The sequence below is a fragment of the Octopus sinensis genome, linkage group LG3, assembly GCF_006345805.1.
Source record: "Octopus sinensis linkage group LG3, ASM634580v1, whole genome shotgun sequence".
Lineage (NCBI taxonomy): Eukaryota > Metazoa > Mollusca > Cephalopoda > Octopoda > Octopodidae > Octopus > Octopus sinensis.
Genome location: NC_042999.1, coordinates 4,058,095 through 4,077,828, shown reverse-complemented (window position 1 = coordinate 4,077,828; position 19,734 = coordinate 4,058,095). Strand labels below are relative to the sequence as shown.

The 19,734-nt window shown below is 32.7% G+C and overlaps 1 protein-coding gene across 2 annotated transcripts in view; it reads right to left on the bottom strand.

Annotated features, from left to right (window-relative positions):
- Positions 1–19,734, bottom strand: part of LOC115209156 (voltage-dependent calcium channel subunit alpha-2/delta-3-like) — a 720,530-nt gene that overhangs the window by 428,735 nt on the left and 272,061 nt on the right. Inside the window, exon 2 of one of the 2 annotated variants that reach the window (XM_036500824.1) lies at positions 1,377–1,458. In XM_036500824.1, the coding sequence (XP_036356717.1) occupies positions 1,377–1,458 (82 nt within the window). The remainder of the gene's footprint in view (positions 1–1,376; positions 1,459–19,734) is intronic. The other variant, XM_036500825.1, reaches the window with a different exon arrangement.

Below are 19,734 nucleotides of genomic sequence, written 5' to 3'. Positions count from 1 at the left end.
TCCATGAAATTGAATGTATCCACATCACTGAAAGCAAAGAATAAAACATTTATGAATCGTAAAACATAACAGAATAGATAGAAAAGAAAGCCTGTTGAGGCTGTCAGTTGCTCATCCGACAAAAATGTTACTTGCAATAGAAGTGACGAGAAGTTTTAAAGAAAACTGATGCAGAACTTAACTTTTGGATCCTTGCAAGCTTATACTCATACATTATTAATGTATTTCCTTATGAAATAAAAAACAAAATCCTTACAGTTACCACAAAATATTGGATGCTTTGAATTCTGCCTATGAAATCATTTTGAAATTTTAAAAACATTTAAGTTTTTTTTTGTTTTTTAAAGGGCAGTATTTGATTCTGCATATTTAAAAATATTTGCATCTCCAATGTGGAGTTTCCGTCTTGTCCTGAATATCAGTCCACTGGAAGCTGTCTAGAAATGTGCTACCAGATGAATACCTTTCACAGTCATCATACCTTGAGCATTTGCTTCCCTAGGCATCAATATGCTAGCAGCTGATTTGGCAGAAGTTCACATGATTATCCATCATCTTTCCAAAAATTCTGTAGAATTCTTTTCACAAGGTGTGATAGCATGTAGTATTGATAAGCATTACACCATCACTCTGATGTTATACATTTGTATGAAATTATTGATACAATTCACATTACATATTTAGCTTTATCAAGGAAGACACACACACAAAAAATGAAATAATAAAGTGAGATGGGACAAATGTACAATGTTTTTTTTTCTCCTTTGAAATATAGATATTAAAAGAATTATAGTGAATATAAGTTACTGCAATGTTTATTCTTTATATATGTGTGTCATTTACACTAAGAATATTGTGTGATAAAGATAAAACTTTCTGAAGAATATTGACTATTTTGATATCAACCCTCCTACTACTCACCCTAGATCTTTGATACAGATTCCTCATGTTAAAGTTGCCTAAATTAAAATTTTCCGTGAAAATTTCATGCTAAATTTATATTAAAAACACCAGCTTAATAATATCAAGTATATTTCAATAAATTTTTTATTATTTAACAAATTAATTGTAATAAAGACAGTGTATTTCAACAGAAATATGCAAATGAATGGGTTAAGAAGCTTTAATAAATGTACTGGAATGCTAAGCACATTCAGTGAAAATACAGTTGATAAATAGCAGACAAACTGAGTTTATATTCTTTGATTGTTTGGTTATTTTTTTCTCCTTTTACCCCAAGTTTGTAAAATCTTTCTACTGAAAAGAATAAATGATTATTGAATCTGAAAATGAACAGTGCCCACCCAACAAAAAAAGACACACAAAAAAAAATGGAATTATACAAATTTTTAGTTACTAAACAAATAAGCACCAACCTTACTTATATCATTCAACATTGTCACTTTGTTACTAAAACTGTACAATTTGTCACCCAGATCCTTAGCCCAGTGTTGTACTCTGTAAAAGATAGTAAAAAAGAAAAAAGATAAGAACTAGTGTATAGTAAACATAAATTATTTAAATGCAATTAACAAATATACAATGTCAGCAATAGATAAAACTTAATTAACAATATCACACATATATATGTCTAAAAAGCCTAAAACAAAACAAGAAATGTTTTAAAAAATGAAATCATTGATTAATTTTTTTTTTTTTTTTGGCAACATTAATTAGCAAAATATAATTTGATTTATAAGAACACTTCTGTATTCTATTATCATAACTGGGCATGTCTGCATACTGTTGGAATTCAATAGTTTTATATATTATATTATCTAATATTGGTTTCAAATTTTAATGTAAGGCCAGTAAGTTTGGGGGAAGGGGTAAATCGATTACATCGACCCCAGTCCTCAACTGGTGCTTATTTTATCGACCCTCAAAGGATGAAAGGCAAAGTCAGCTTCAGCAGAATTTCAACCCAGAATGTCAAGACAGACGAAATGCTACTAAGCATTTTGTCTGGCATGTTAACAATTCTGCCAGCTCACCACACTATTATATCATCTAAAATAACTTTCTAAACAAAATATATAGTGTAATGAAGCTTTACACATCATTTAATAGTGAAATTCTAATTCTAATGGAACCAGATGCTTCTCATCCAATGCCACAGCTGATATGTATAGAATCATAGTCATCACAATTATTCTAGCATCTGCTTTACCATGGTCACATGTACTAGACACACCCAATTGAAGTATATTTTCTACAGCTGGATGTCTTTCTTGTTATCAACTCTGACTTATTTTCAAGTAAGGTAATATTTTCCCATGGCCAGACATGGAAGATTGGAACTAAAGGACATTGCCTGTATGACAGTGATGCTCATTCATGATTATCATATGATGACAAGAAAATACTAATATACACACACACACATATGACAGGCTTCTTTCAGTTTTCAATCCAGAGCTATTGTAGAAGACACTTGGTCAAGGTACTATGCAGTGGGACTGAAACCCAGACCATGTGTTTGGGAAGTGAACTTCTTAACCACACAAATAAATATGTATGTATGTTATATATATATATATATATATACATGATGAATAGACAGAGGAGAGAGGGAGAGAGAGAGGGGAGAGAGAGAGTGGATGTTTGTGAGAAGAATAGATAAACTTAGAACTGCAATTCTTAAACTCCAACTCCTTAATCTGATATGTGAATGTGTATGTGTGTTTATGTGTGAATAAGTATGCATGTGCAAATGTGTGTGTGTGTGTGAGAGAGAGAGAGAGAGAGAGAGAGTGTGAGTGCACATACATGTGTTACTGAATCTGATGTGCAATTTTGAAGCTAGAATTATGGTAAAGCAACTGGTTATCAAGAAATGATATTAACAGTTATAAAAACTAATTCTTTTTATCTTAAATATTTGCTAAATAAAAATACAAAGCTGTTCAAGACTGCTCTTGGTTCTATGGTACAACCTTCTTGTTTTAAGTGACTTAAATAAAAACTTTGCATCAAAATTTTGTGTCACTTTATGTTTCAAACATCAGATTAATATCATGACAAAAGTATTTTTATTAAATTCTTCATTGTCTTCAAAATTGAGAAACAACTGCTCTGTATTTCAACTGAAACATGGTAACAAAAGAGTTAAATGCCTAATTTCTCTGTTACACAAAAATAGAGGAAAGGTTTTGATGCAACAGGGTTTGGTAAAAATAGACAGGATTGCTGATCTGACTAATTAATGCAGTCTCATTAATTTCTCTGTCATAGATATAACAATAGGAGATTAAAATAGAATATACTGTTATAAATTATTTACAAAGAAAGATGAAGATATTCAAGATAATTTCTAAATTACTTATATCAGTGAAAATGTTACAGAGTAATAGGAAACAGTTCTTACTTTAAGAATCTACAATTGAAGCCAAAGCCAAAACTACAATTGTAGAAGAAATATATAAAAACCTTCATATATGATTTTGATGTTATTTCCGTGACTAAAGGGTAAATATAATTTATATTGTAGCAATTTTATTTGTAATAACTAAGTAATACCCAGAGAAAAATATGTGCATCTTACTAATGGTCTCTTTGGACACAGTTCAATTATTGATTCAAAAGGAACAGGTTGTTTTCGAAAGAATGCCACTGTTTTCATGGCTTATGTTCATTTATTGTTTACTTGCCATTTTAATGTCCACTTAATATCTATTTACTATCCAATTCACCATGCTTTTATTGATATTTTGTGTGGTGGCAGCAGTGGTTAACATTTTGTCCTTCTATTTTACTAATAAAATTCATTCTGTTAATAGCAAGGTTAAGAATAGTGTACTGATGTACCCAACAGCAAAATGCTCTCTGACAGACTTCCGTATCTTTACTTTTGAATTTTACTTAGGAATTTTTGAAAACCTTTCATATTTCATCTAAAACATTTATGTTAATATCTTTCATTTCCTTTCCACAATGGCAAATATGAGAACATCTAAATGCAAACCCATAACAAATGGAAAAGTAGATGTAAAATAAATAACTTGATGAAAATAAAATTTATCATTTACATATTTATCTCTCTTACAATGAAAGGTAAATGTGAATTAAATTAGAAAAACATAAATTCTCTTCTGTGATATATAATTCATGAAAGAATACAGCTACTTTCAAAATGCTTTCATTTCCTAACGATTGCAATTTTCATGACTACAATATCACTTTCCAGGTAATTTTTTCCAAATGAAAAAAAAGAAGATTCAGGCAATATTCTTCTTGTAGTTTGACCTCAGAACTTCCCTTGTCTGTTTCTTAACTATTAAAAAAAAATGAAGACTTAAGCCAGTTGTCTCAATTTGTTATTTTGAGATATCTTTTTCTTCAGGCTGTTATTTCTGATGAAATTTGTGATAATATTTCAAAATATAATCTTCAAATGCAAAACTACCATCAGATGATGCTTGATCATCATCATCATCATCATCATCATCATTTAATGTCACTTTTTCGATGCAAGCATGGGTTGGATGGATTGACAAGAACAGGCAAATCAAAGGATTCTGCCAGGTTTTATGTCTGCTTTGACATGATTTCTACAACTGGATGCCCTTCCTAATGCTAACCACTTAGCAAAGTGTACAAGTGCTTTTTAATTATATATGGCTAGAAAGAAAGAAAGAAAGAAAGATAGATAGATATAGATAGATAGATAGATAGATAGATAGATAGATAGATAGATAGATAGATAGATAGATAGATAGATAGATAGATAGATAGATAGATAGATAGATAGATAGATAGATAGATAGATAGATAGATAGGCAGACAGATAGATAGATAGATAGATAGATAGATAGATAGATAGATAGATAGATAGATAGATAGATAGATAGATAGATAGATAGATAGGCAGACAGATAGATAGATAGATAGATAGATAGATAGATAGATAGATAGATAGATAGATAGGCAGACAGATAGATAGATAGATAGATAGATATACACAAACACACAAAAATGGGCACTTTTGTCACCTTCATTAACAGACATGATAAACCGAGGGAAATGTCATGCCCTCTTACACCTGCACTCAAGGATAACTACCTCCCACTACAGACTTTCTTGCTATGCATTTGTTCACAAAGTATTTGTCAACCCAAGACACTTACTCATGATACTGCCCAGTGGGAGATCAGACCCAGCACTTGCGCTAGTTAGGCTGCCAAGTAATTAGTCCCTGTAATTTAGGAAGAACAGAAGATAAAAAGGGCAATGATCCAAGGCAAAGGGATGAGAGAAAAGTAAAAGGGGAGGCCAGAGGAGTATGGTACGGAGCAGGGGAGAGTGACAGAGTTGAAAAATAAAGGGATAATTTGAGATGAAAAAAGGATAGAGTGGATTGTGTATGGGGGAACTGATAGCTGTTCAACATTATAGGTGGCAGCAATGGACAGAAGATGTGAGAGAAAGATGACATGAAGGGACCAATAAATTAGCATGGAGAGGGATCCTGACAGAGAGGTGAGAGGTCGGAGGGTATGGCAGGTCAGAAGTGTTTGTTTTTTATATTTCATTGAGAGAAATACTGCTGGACCCAATTTGCAAGGACACACACATAACACAAGTTATATCTCAGTCACATTGTCTTTATCAGGCTTAACACCAAATTAAACATATACACCATTAAATAGTATTTTATACGCCATTCTTCTACTTCAGGTATTGGAGTAGATGTCCAAACTTACAAAATAAGCACACTCATTTAACACAAAAAGGAAAGATTCCATCATCAAATGAATTATGGTAAAATCCAAAGCTTGCAGTTATCTCAAAGACTTCCTTACACTTTAATACACAACAACAAGACTGACTAATACATACATACATACATACACACATACACACACATACATACATGCACACACACATGCACATACACATGCACACATACATATATACATACACATATGCATATGCGTATTAGTACAATGCAATAGATATTTACAACTAGATTTATTACTTAGCAGTGAATAAGGATTTTGGTATTTTATTTGATCATTTAATTTATGTGCAAAACAATCTTTTTCCTTCGGTACACTTTTATTACTTTTTCAAATATAAATCATCTTTATGCAGCAAGGATTTCAAGGAATTCAATGGTATGGTATTGATGAATATCAGAAATGGTCGTAATGGGTTTTTTGCTTCTATTTTACTACTTTGTAACAATATTTTGACAATATCCTAGATAAGTATGAGTGCATATAAATGTAGGAACAGAATTAAATTAAAATAGAAAATGTAAGCTCAATAGTGAAGTTTCATTCTATTCACATTGGCATTTTCAGGGCTTCTTTCTTTATACTTTTCTTTCATGAAATAAAATGAAGCTGTAACACATAAATATTCAAGAATACCACCACCACCACCACAAGAACAACAACAACAACAAGAAACCACCGACAGCAGCAGCAGCAGCAGCAGCAACACCACCATCACCACCACCACTACTACCACCACCAGCAACACCATTATCATCACTGTCATCATCATTGTTGTTATTTTAACATCTACTTTTCTATTCTTGCATATGTCAGATGAAATTTGCTGAGGCAGATTTTCTATGACCAGGTACTCTTTCTGTCATTAACCTTCACCTGTTTCCAAGCAAGGTAATACTTTCTTATGGCCTGACATGTTTTCACAGATTAGAAATGAAAGACACAGCTTTTTGTGTAGTGACCGTGCTCATTTGCAACCATTGCGAGATGTTAAGACAATGACACTCAAATACAGATACATACATTCACAGTAACCTATATATATCTACATACATACACACATACATGTATACACACACATATTTATATACAAAAGGATTTTTTTCAGTTTCAATCAACAATACTAAACCCACTCACAAAACTTTGGTAAACTTGAAGCTATAGTAGAAGACACTTGCCCAAGCAGCCATGCAACAGAGTTGGACCCAAAACTATGCAGCTGGGAAGAGAAGTTCTAAACCATACAGCTATGTTTGCACCTAATATTTATATTTGAACATTAAAACAATGATAGACAGACAGATTGATAGATAAATAAATAGACAAATAGATAGTTAGATGGATAGAGAAATAGATAGAGATAGATAGATAGATAGATAGATAGATAGAGAGAGAGAGAGAGAAAGACAGACAGATAAATATAAATATAGATTGATAGATATAAGTAGATAAATAAGATTATATATCTACACACACACACATATCTATATAATATAGACCCCTCCCTGGCACCTGTGCAGGTGGCACGTAAAAAGCACCCACTACACTCGCGGAGTGGTTGGCGTTAGGAAGGGCATCCAGCCGTAGAAACACTGCCAGATCAGACTGGAGCCTGGTGCTGCCCCTGACTTCCCTGACCCCGGTCGAACCGTCCAACCCGTGCTAGCGCGGAAAACGGACGTTAAACAATGATGATGATGATGATGATGATATAGACAGAACAACAGACAGACAGCTAGACAGACAGACAGACAGACAGACAGACAGACAGATAGATAGATAGATAGATAATAGAAGGCTTCTAGAATTATTTCAGTACAATGAATGGGTATTTTAATCACCACCTAATCTTGAGATAGTCAAGACATATGCAATGTCAGCTTTAAAATGAATAAGACACTGCTTCCTTAAAAGAATTAAAATCCCTTCATAGAAGGTAATGCTATATTTAATATTCCTACAGAATGTTTGTTTACACCAAATGCAAATAAAATTAAGTAAAACCAGGCCTCAAACCACACATTTAAAGAGCAACAGAGATATTGTACACTTGTTTTACAAATGGTAATGCTTGCCATTAGCAAAATTAAATATGTTTCATCAGTATTATTACTGATTTGTTTAGTCTGCTGTGACTCAGATCCTTAACACAATACCATGAAGATCATTTAACTTCTTATTAATCAAAGATTTACGCTAGATTAAGGTAATTATTTTTATTTGACCAGACTATCAGATACTTTTGTACACAATCAGAGCTGAATTAAGACCGATAGAGGCCCTAAGCACTTAAAAAGACTTTGGTGCTCACATATGTATGCAATTCAAAGTATAAATAATTATAAACCATAAAATAAATCTTTATTTTTCAAAATGAGACAAAACTAACAGTAAGAGAGAAAATAATGTTTCCTTTTGTATACTTCCACTTCAGTCATATTTGAAAAGTTTTCTCCTACATTTTTTAATTGCTAAGTCTTTGATCAGATTGTCACTATGACACCATGAACACTTCGAAATTATATTTCCAATCATATAAACCATTTTGAATATTATTCTAGCAAGAAGTTTAAAGTGATTTCATTTGTGCTGTAAACTATTTACCATTTCTGTGGTACCCTACTTCCCATGATGCCATACACACATGCTTATTTTGCACCTTTCTCTTCCATTTGAGCCTGAATTGTTTGACTCTGTTGTCTCCCCAGTAGTCTTTTCCAATCTCTTAGCTATCACTCAACAACTACACAAATCCACTTGTGGTATGTGTGCCTTGCAATACATTTGGCTCAGATGAACCAGTGTTCTTGGTACTTCATGGTCACATTATTCACTCCACGCACTTCTCCAATTGCTCTGTTTTAGATATTCCCCACTGTGACATTTCTAGCATGGATTTTGAATTAGACCTCAGTGCCATACCCAGTCACTATTCTTTCTTCTTCATGATTGTCCATATCTCACTTGCATATAAAATGCAGAATCAGGCAACATCATAGTACAGAAACCTAGATCCACTGAAAACTATGCTGACTGAACTGGATGCCCAGACAACATTAAATTACATACAATATTTATAACTCTAAAATTTCCTCTCTCTCTCTCTCACCCACATTTTCTTTAAACATTTTTATGTGTAAAATGTATAAATGGAAATAAAAAATTCCAAAGCAACGAATTTATCAAAATGTACACAGTAATATTTTTATCAAAATATCAAAAGGCTTGGTGTTTCCTTATGTTACTGCATAATTAAGAACTGCAAAAAGAAAAAAATGACTAAACTAAATTTGTTTTATCTATTTATATGGTCTAGATCTTAATCTAATGGCAAACCATTATCTCTCACTGAAGAAGATAATGGTTCAAGAATATATTTGATCTTTTATGAACATCACACTACTTTCTCCCAGAGACTTTCTTTAACAACTTTGCTTTACACTTACTTTTTAAATAAGACAATTTTCAAAGTAAGAAATAAGAGAGAAAGGAAAAAAATTCACCAATGTCTTCTGAAGTAGAAATGAAAAAAAAAAAAAAAAAAAGGAAAAAATGAAACAATTTTAAGAAAATTATCTTTTTGATTTGTGATAAGTTGCACCAATTACTTTGCCATCAATAGACTGATCACTTAATTTCTGTCTAATAATAATGCATAAATGGTACTGAACCTCAAAGAGTTTTACATTCATTAGCAAGTGTTATTTTTTTTTATTGAAAATAATGAAATGTCTGAAATATTTTTGAGTAATCATTTGAATAGTTTGGAAGTAACAACTGTCAAAACTTAGTAAAAAATTAATGACATGATTCCGTCAGTAAACGAGAAGCTAGTTTTCTTCCAAACTGATTTTATAGACACCTGGTATGGAATGATTCAATACCATTATGGAATTGTCAAAATAAAAATTGCATGTTGTAATGCATCATTTTGGATTTTAGTTATAAAATACATTAAAAGTTACAGTTGGAAAATATATATTTGCAATTTCTAAAGAATTATGAAACAAATGAGTTTTAGAATGAAAATAAATGGCTTTTAATAATAATTAATTTTCTTTTTTGTATTTATGAGATTAGAATTTAAACAACTAGATGTTTTATGTGTGTGTGTGTGTGTGCGCGCATAAATATGTGTGGGTATATACATACACATATAAAATGTTTGATTTTCCATTTTATATCTGTATTACCATGTTATCGTGAGACATTCTTTAAGAGTCAGATGTCCTTCCTATATTTAATCTAAATTTGGTTTTCAAGTAACAAATCTTTTATTTCACTTGTCTTTGAAAGCATAGGGGAAGCAGATAGTTCTCAACTTTTGAAGAACACCAATGTAAACAAACACATGCACACACACATACACACATGCAATGCATTTCAGCTTTCATCAACCTAATCCACTCATGTACCTCAATTGATCCTAAGAGCTATGCCAGCAGAGTGCAAGCTCTTGGAAGGGCCTCTTATGCTATCTATATATATAAAGTAATATGGACCACCTCTTCTCAGAGTTAAAAAAAAATGAACTAGCATGGATCCAAACAACCCCTGTTTAGAAAACAAAAGCTAAATCACAGAAGCATCAATGACAATTCAAACCAATAACATCTAGGAGAGGAAGGCATTGACTCAGGGAAAGACAGCCTGGAGTTGAGAACAAAAGAGGAAAGTCATCAATGACCTATGGTCCATAAAGAATGAAGGATTTAAGTAAGTATAACTGTATATATATATCATCATCATCATCATCATCATTTAGCGTCCGTTTTCCATGCTAGCATGGGTTGGACGGTTCTACTGGGGTCTGTGAAGCCAGAAGGCTTCATCAGGCCCAGTCAAATCTGGCAGTGTTTTTACGGCTGGATGCCCTTCCTAACGCCAACCACTCCGTGAGTGTAGTGGGTGCTTTTTACGTGCCACCCGCACTGGTGCCAGACAGAGCTGGCTGCCAGACAGAGCTATAAATATATGTAGTCAATCCAAACATGAACAAGAAAGAAATACAATGTGGGGACATGGAATAAGTACAATGTTATTGGATACTCAGGAAAGGAGAGAAAAGAAAGAGGATTTCACATTTCAAGCGGAGCTCATCGTCAGAAATGCAGAAAAAGTCCAAAGAAGGGAAGACAGAGAAAGAAAATCGCCAACTATACACACACAGTCACATAAAAAGGAGGTGGAAATAGGACAGAAGTAAGTCTAAGACATTTCAATTTAAGAGGGAATTTAATAAGAAATTATATAAAGAAAATATTACCAGTTTCAATGTATCTCATCTTATCAAATATCAGTAAAAATTTATAAAAATTTGAAATAAAAACTGTGTATCTTCTGTCTGGGGGTCAAGAACATGTCAAGATAAACTGTTTTTACTTCAAAATTTTTATTAATTTTTGCTGATATTTGATAAGATGAGGTACGTTGAAACCAGTAATATTTTCTTTATATAATTTTTTATTAAATTCCCTCTTAAACTGAAATGTCTTAGACTTACTTCTGTACTATTTCCACCTCCATCTTTTATATATAAAAATTGATTTCTACAGATCTTTTTTTCAACCTATCTCTCTCTCTCTCTCTCCCTATATATATATATATATATACACACACACATGCATATATATAAAATTTATATACATATATAAATACATGCATAGTAATACTATTGTTTATCAATCTTATAGAAATCTATCCAGAAATTACACAATAGTGTCCATAGTAACCCATCATAACAGTTGTATTATAATATTCAATATATGAAATTACTATAATTGATACAAAACAAAAGAGTTGCTTTACTTGGATAGCTTGATGAATTATCACAGATTTTTTCAATCCATCTTGTGCAATAACTTATCAAGGAAAATTTAAAACCTTAAATAATGAAATCCTGTCAGTGATCAGGCAGTATGACAGATATGAACTTACATCCTAAGTTTTCTTGAGGTTTGTGGCACATTTAGAAAAATCATGAAATTTCAACCAATTTATCTATGATAGTTGAATTATTGGGTTGGGTTAACAGAATAATCAGTCAAGTATCAGACAAAATGCATTTATGTTATTTAGTTATGACCTTTATATTCTGAGTTCACATCCTGCTGAGGTTGCTTTGTCTTTCATCCTTCTGAGGGCTACAAGACATTGGGGTTGATTTAATTGATGACACTCTCATCAGAATGTGGACTAGCGTTACTGTTAAAAATTACAATTTATTATAAACGATTATAAAATTTTACAAGCAAAAGTGATCAAGCTACGCTGTTCCTGCTCATTTTAGTTCAATGTAAATGTAAGCTCTATCACAATTAATGTCTCCTATGTGTTTTTTCTATGGGTGCAAGCAGATTTTATTTTTCCTAGGAAAATATATGCACATCCAAGAAGAAATATGATTTCATCTTCAAAACCCTGTGTGCATGCATTGTTTTCTTTGTGACCAGTTGTTAAAACAATGTGTGCATGCACACGACTAAGGGAGAGCCTTAACCACAACTACCATACAGCATATAACCCAACAGAGTAAGTGTCTAAGAGATAAGACATTAAGAAATCCTTAAATCAAGCTGAGAGATGATACAACACATCTGATTGATATTTCAATGATATGGGTATGTTATTTTAAAAATAGTTAGAGACTTATTACAATGAATTTTACATTTTCTACAATAAGCAAATGTTAGTATTTTTGATTCAAGAAATATTATATAGCCAAAACAATAAAATGTGGTAGAAAAATGCTTTTTTTTTCTGTTTTTTTTAAAAAAATTATTATCTTTTTCTAACAAATACAGGAGACAACTGTGGACATGACCCTGCTATTTTGAAGTTCATCAGCAGAAGTGTAGTATTACAATAACTGTGGGAGTTATGGTGAATTGTCTCTTGTAATTGCCAGAAATAATTAAAAATATTAGTTACTTAAGATGATGACAACAATGACAAAGATGATGGAGATGAAAAAAAGAAGCATGAAAAAACATCAAGAGAAATAAAAGGGAGATTAATGTTTGGCTTGTACTCTTTTAATAAGCATAGCAGTATTATGGAATATAAAAAATCCTAGCCTATCTCAAAAGAAAAATTCTAAACCAATACATAACACCAGCAGTCATTTACAGATTAGAAATATGTACCCTAACAGCCGAGATGATGGGAAAACTGGCAGGATGCCAACACAAAATGCAAAGATCAATGCTCAACATAACATATAGGGACAGAAAAAAAAAATTTGTAAAAAAGAACAGATGCAAGTAGGCAATAATCTTATTGTAAAAAAGGGGGAAAAAATGAACATGAACAGGACACATCTTCAGAAAGAGAGAAAACTGTTGGATAAAAACCATCATAGAATGGCAAACAATAGTAGGAAAAAGAGAACAAGGAAGACCCTGAAAGAGATGGAATAATGAGATTGGCAAAAACTGGACCACCGTCAACAGGACATATCAAGCAGGAGACCAAAATCAAAAAATAGAAAAAGAAAAAAATTGGCAACAGTATGGTGAGACATTCAGTCAGCAGTGGATCGACAATGGCTGACCACAACAAAAATATAATGAATTACTTTCATCAAACATCTGCTTTTGTTTTACAGCTTGGCTGGCAACATCCCTTCATATCAGGTAGAACAATGCCAGCCAGTAGGTAAAAATTATTAATGTTAGTGGGCTTGAGACAACTAGCTATATATCAGTATGTCTCATTCTGAAGAGCCAGTTATATTGCCAGCACGTCTCATTGAAAACAGTAACCAAAGATCTTGTGTGTGAAGATCTACCCCATACTGGGCATGAACATTCTGTAGCTATAGCAACATGTGCTTGGTTGTGAGTAAATGAATGGAGGGAGAGTGGGTGTATAGTGGGGGTAAATAAAAAATTTATGCATATGAAAGGAAAAATGGATGAAATATCAAACCAAAGAATTATTTTCTACAACAGAATCCTAAAGTAACTGAAGCAAACTCCAATCTCCTTCTTGTATTTATATCTGTTCAAACAAAGTAGATTTTTCAGTTACCAAATATATAGTCCTCAATTTTATCAAATTTCTCTCTAATGGAGGAAATATGCCTTTGCAAATTCAAGTAATATAATTGACAGAAAAATAAAACAGAAAATACCTTACAGCATTTTTCTAAATGATATTATTTTAAGGAAAAATAAAAATAACAAGGAAGTGAGCGAGAATATTTATGGCAAGTAAAGCATTCCAGAAGCTTTCAGGAATGCAGAATGTTGATTTAATAGGAAATATCCTGATTAAATAACAGAATGTTGATATACTTCGATAAATGTCATATGAAGATGAAATATAGTTATTACTTCATAGATGGTCAGTTACATTAGTAATTATAGCAATAACTTGTGAGTCAGACAACACTTAATATTCTATGTGCATACAGTACAAGAAATTATAAATGTTAAGTTGGATTTTATAGCTAAAGCTACATATGTAATAAATACAAGAAGTTGCACAATATGTGGAATGGCAATGCACTATTCAACAGAATATAGTGTCTAGAATGTTGAGACAAATAATATATCATAGCAAAGAGATAGTGCTTTTGTAATATACATGTTTTCAAGAAGATGGGAGAAATAAAAAAGGAATAAAAGCAGAAGCACAAACAGATATAAAAGGAAGTGAAATATATAAATATAAAGATAGATATAGCATAGAAATAATCAATTTTGCACTGCAGAAGGTCAGTTATTTATTGAATCAAGGTCTTCCACAACAGAAAGGGAGTAAAATCTATAATATGTAATAAGAAAAATGTTTAAGACTGTGTGTGAGGGCAAATTTATAGCTTAGCACTTTAAGAGAATTGAGTAAGTATCTTGTTTGGTAACTCAAAACAATTATCTAAATATTTTGCTTTGATTTGAGTTCAAATTCTGCCAAAAATAAGGGATACCAACAGAATGTTTGTTTTTGTTGCAGTCTTTTGCTTCCTTTATTCATTGGAGAGACCCTAACAATCCCTATCCATGCTAGTACCATGAAAAAAACCATCCAGTACACTCTGTAAAGTGATTGGTATTAGGAAGGGTCTTTAAGTCATAGAAGCCATGCCAAAGTGGCCAGTAGAGCCTGATGCAGTTCTTGGAATCAAGCCTGTCAAACCATCCTATCATCACCACCATCATCATCATTATTTAACATCTATAGAAGCTGGATGTTAAATGATGGTTGAAGATGATGATGATGATGATGATGATGATGATGATGATGATGATGATGATAACAGCATCCTTGTATTTGAATTATCTTTGGAAGATATTTTTGCTAGTTTGTAGTGCTGAGTTCAAATCCATCTCCAAACTCAATCATAGGCCAAACTCCTTCAATTAACTTACCACTAGATCCACATCCTGTTTGTGATTATCTCTGTATAATGACAATGGATATAAATGTTGGTCAGTTGGTTAATTTCTCCAGTCAAGCTTTACATCACAGAGAGAATAAAAGAGAGATACTGAGATGGTCAGCATAAAAGTGCAGGGTGACTGCATATACTAGGCTTAGTGGCAGGCAACAAGTGAAGGAATAATACACACACACAAAGTAAGAAAGAATGAGGATAACTAAGATGAGAGAAATAGATTCCTAGTTACAATAAGGTGGTAGCTGAGTGAGTACAGGAGCTGGCACTAATTGTAGAAAGCAGAGTACAATGAGGAGCAAGGGAATGAGAAGGGGTAAGTGTCAGAGGTTATTGAGAAAACTGGGGAACTGAATGAAAAGGTGGTAGTATGGATTGTGTAAGTGTTTTAAGCCTAGCTTATATTGTATGAGTGAGCATAGAAAAATGAAAGAAAAGAGGTTGAGCAAGAGAGAGAGTTTGGCTTGATGATATTGAGTCATGGACTATGATGAGAACAGAAAGATGCATAAAGAATGCCAAAGACCGAAATGATGGACATGATGTTTTTTTTTTAAATTTTGAATATTGCTTTTACATGTAGCTATGATATATTTATTAGTCATTCACAATATTTAGATGGGGGATTATCACTTATCTTAATCTTGACCTTAACTGATGACGTCATCAGGACATGATGATCAAGTCATAATAAATATAGGAAGAAATTTAATTAATATCTAAAAAGGTTTCAGTTATTCTTTTTGTCATTTCATTTTTATATTTTTGGTTGATAATCATAAGTAGTATTAAAAAAGATCTAATTTAAACATACATCGTATGTTCAGGAATCAATGAAAGTTTCATCAATTACATGTATGAAATAAAACAAAATCACAAATAATAAAACAAGAACGTTAGCTCTCAATTTGTATAAGATAATAATTCCAACTTGTAAACTATTGAATTTCTATTGGAAAATATATGTTACAATAGTTTGTATGTTAACAATGGTTTGGGGAATGAGCAGTTGATATGGCTGAAGTATCAATTTGATACAAAAAGAATTCAGTAATATTCGTTATTGAATAGCAGATGCTTGTCTAATAATCTGTAATGGCCTGAATGGGGTTGGGGGTAGGGGAAGCACGGGTTGTAGCCAAAGAGTTTTCTCTCAAACTGAAGAGAGTCCATTTAATGGTTGGATCTAATAATATTGCAAAAACCATTTATTGCTTTCCTGATAAGAGAATAGTCAGTAGTTGGTACTGTTGTCTGGGCGTTCTACAATAACTAAAGTAAGTATGCTACTATACAGATAATTAGCTTGTTGCAAACAGTAGCAATGAAAGGCAATCACTTCTTCAGATTTCCCCAGATGATTTGAAAATGGAAATGAGTCTGATAGAAATGTTATTATTTGCTTGTTATTTTTATATCCTAAAGGATTTCCTGGCTGTATGAAATACCGAAATGTCATGTTAAAGGAAATGAGCATAGGATATCTATTTCAAGATTTATTGATGCTACTTTGCTTTGCTTTTGTATATAACTTCAAAACTACAAGTAGAAGAGTGCGCAGTTAACTTTAGTCTATTAAATGTAATACAAATGATGATAAAATTATGTACCATATCTGTAATTCTTATATTTTCGTTTTAAACTAATGAGAAAATGCTTTCAAGAAAATGTTCTTGAATTAGTAGTGATATATGTATATTTCTGTACAATTACTTATTATAAGTATATCTATGCGCATAACATACATCTATTGATTGACACACTGATCGATCGATTATATTCACTCTATAACTCTGAGCAGAATCACTGATGCAGCTTGTTTTCTTTCTTTTTTTCTATTTTGTTTTATATATTATATATAAGATTATGTTGTTCATGATTAATGATAATGTTGTTTGAAATTATATCACATTGTGAAAATTTCCTATATCTTACCTCCCACATGAAATTTTTCTACATTCTCCATGGCTATCATTGTTGCTGCTGTTATTTATTGTTTTATTTTTTTTTAGCCTTGGGTCAACTCTGATCAAGCAGATCAATGATCAAAGGCATTCCATTCATGACCAGCTCGTCTTTTATTCAAGTATTGTATATTTATGACAATATATCATTGGATGTGTCCTTCTTTTTGCAACATGGTATAGAGTGATTTGAAGAAGATTTTACTGTTATTTCTAGTATGGTCAAAGAATTATGTATAATCTCTTTCTTTGATTGAACATTTAAAAGGTAAAGTTCCTCTTTGGTCATGAATGACCATGGGATTGCACCTAGAAAGTTACCCTCGGAAGCACAAATCTGGGCAAGGTTGTTTATGGAAGACCAGCAGTCACAAATGCATACCAAATACTGATACAGCTTGGCGTCAGGGATATCATAACTCTTTTCTACAGTTGAATGAACTGGAGCAGTGTGAAATAAAGTGTCTTGCTCAAGAACTCAACACATAGTCTGGTCTTGGAATCCAACTCACTACCACACGATGGTGAGCCTGATGCTCTAGCCACTGAGCCATGCACGCTTATACTTAACTTTAAAGCCAGTATAGACACAACATTTTCTAAAGGATGTGATATTCAAGTGAATAACAAGCAACCAGCTACAAACGATTGCCTATATCTGTGAAATGAGTTGGGCACCTCCAATCAGTGAATTACTTAGGGTTGGAAGAGAATGGTGGGGAGTTACTCTTTAACACCTGGTTTTCTGACCAGGCAGTCCTATGATCAAAGAAAGATGTTTCAATCATGACCATCGTCTTCTTTCATATCAAAGACTCTGCTATCTAATGTATCCTTTATCATTAAACTAGTGGAGTGTGAATTGAAGAAAATTTGGCTGCTATTTCTTTCAGGTCGTATGATTGTGTACAGACTCTCTTGCTGGTTCATAGATCGGTAGATAATTTAACTAGGAGATAAGTCATATAATGAGATGGAAAATGGAGTAGGAACTAACATCAAGGGGAAAGAAAATTTTCTTAACCAAGGGAAATGACAATAGGATAGGAGGGTTGTGAATTTTCTACCCAATGAGAAGAGGATGTATGAAATGCAATACATTAATATTTTAAGAAAAATTTGAAATATACAAATAGAGTTAAGAATAACAAATATATACAGCAAGCATGGCTGTGTGGTAAGAAGTTTGTTTTTGAACCACATGGTTCCAGGTTCAGTCCCATTGCATGCACTTTGGGCAAGTGCCTTCTACTATGGCTTCAGGCCAACTAAAACTTTGTGAGTGAATTTGGGGTTGACAGAAACAGAAAGAAGCCTGTTGTATATATGTGTGTGTCTTTGAGTCTGTGTTTGTGCCCCCCACCCAACCATTTGACAACTGGTGTTGGTGTGTTTACATCCATGTAACTTAGCAGTTTGACAAAAGAGACTGATAGAATAAGTAATAGGCTTAAGAAATTAAGTACTGGGGTCAATTTATTTGAGTAAAAAGTTCTTCATGGCAGTGTCCTAGCATGGCTGCTGTTTAATGACCAAAACAAGTAAATGGTAAAAGATAAAATTGAAAAATTAAATAAATATAAATAAATACAATTAACTGCAAATAAAACTAAATACAAATATAAGAAATAAGGTCAACCCAGCCACATAGGAATGATGGCATCAGAGTACACAACATCTGAGACGATCATGTGCCATGTCTCTGACTACCTGAGTAATTCCAAATTGCCAGACAGAACATTTATATGAAGTAAAATGTCATTGAATAGAAATGTGTATGAAACACTATCAGTTCACTTTGTCCTGAGATTAGGAAACGATGGATATTATGGATTATGAAACTGGACAAGCCAGCTATAAAGGAGCTTATTACAAACATGGTTAGTATGGATGAACTGCCAGTCTATCCAGCTTAGATACCGAAATGCTGAAAGCATCAGTCTTTTTAGGTACTGTGTAATTAATTACATTTTGCTGGACGGTATTATATGTAATGTCTGGCATGCAATGCTTTCAAAATCTGCTGCAATAACAATGACAATGTACTGGAGACAGTTAATTACAGAAACTCAAGCACCAGTATTTTTAAGTATTTTATTGGTTATTTTTATAATTAAGTTTTACTGGACAGTTTCAGCTGTAATGTCTGGAAAGAAGTATTATCAAAAGCTGTTACAATGACAAAGGAAATGCATAGAAGACAGTTAATTCCAAAGATTCATGTACTGAGAGTGGCAGGGAGTTTCAGGTTAAACTTGTACCAGGACAAAAACCACACTCATTATAATTCTAGCAATAGATATGCATGCTGGAATTCTTAGCTAAAAGCAAATAGCTCTACTTTGCTTTAATTGAATAAGAAAAGATACTACCCAGTAATTTTGTGGATGATAAAATGTTTGATATAGGCATAGGCGTGAGTGAGTAGTAAGAAGCTTGCTTTTTAACCACTAGGTTCTGAGTTCAGTCCCACTGCATGGTACTTCAGACAAATGTCTGCTACTATAGCCTGAGACCAACCAAGGCCTTGTGAGTGGATTTGGTAGATGAAAACTGAAAGAATCTCATTGTATCATATATGTGTGTGTGTCCCATCACTGCTTGCCAATTGGTGTTGGTGTGTTTACATCCT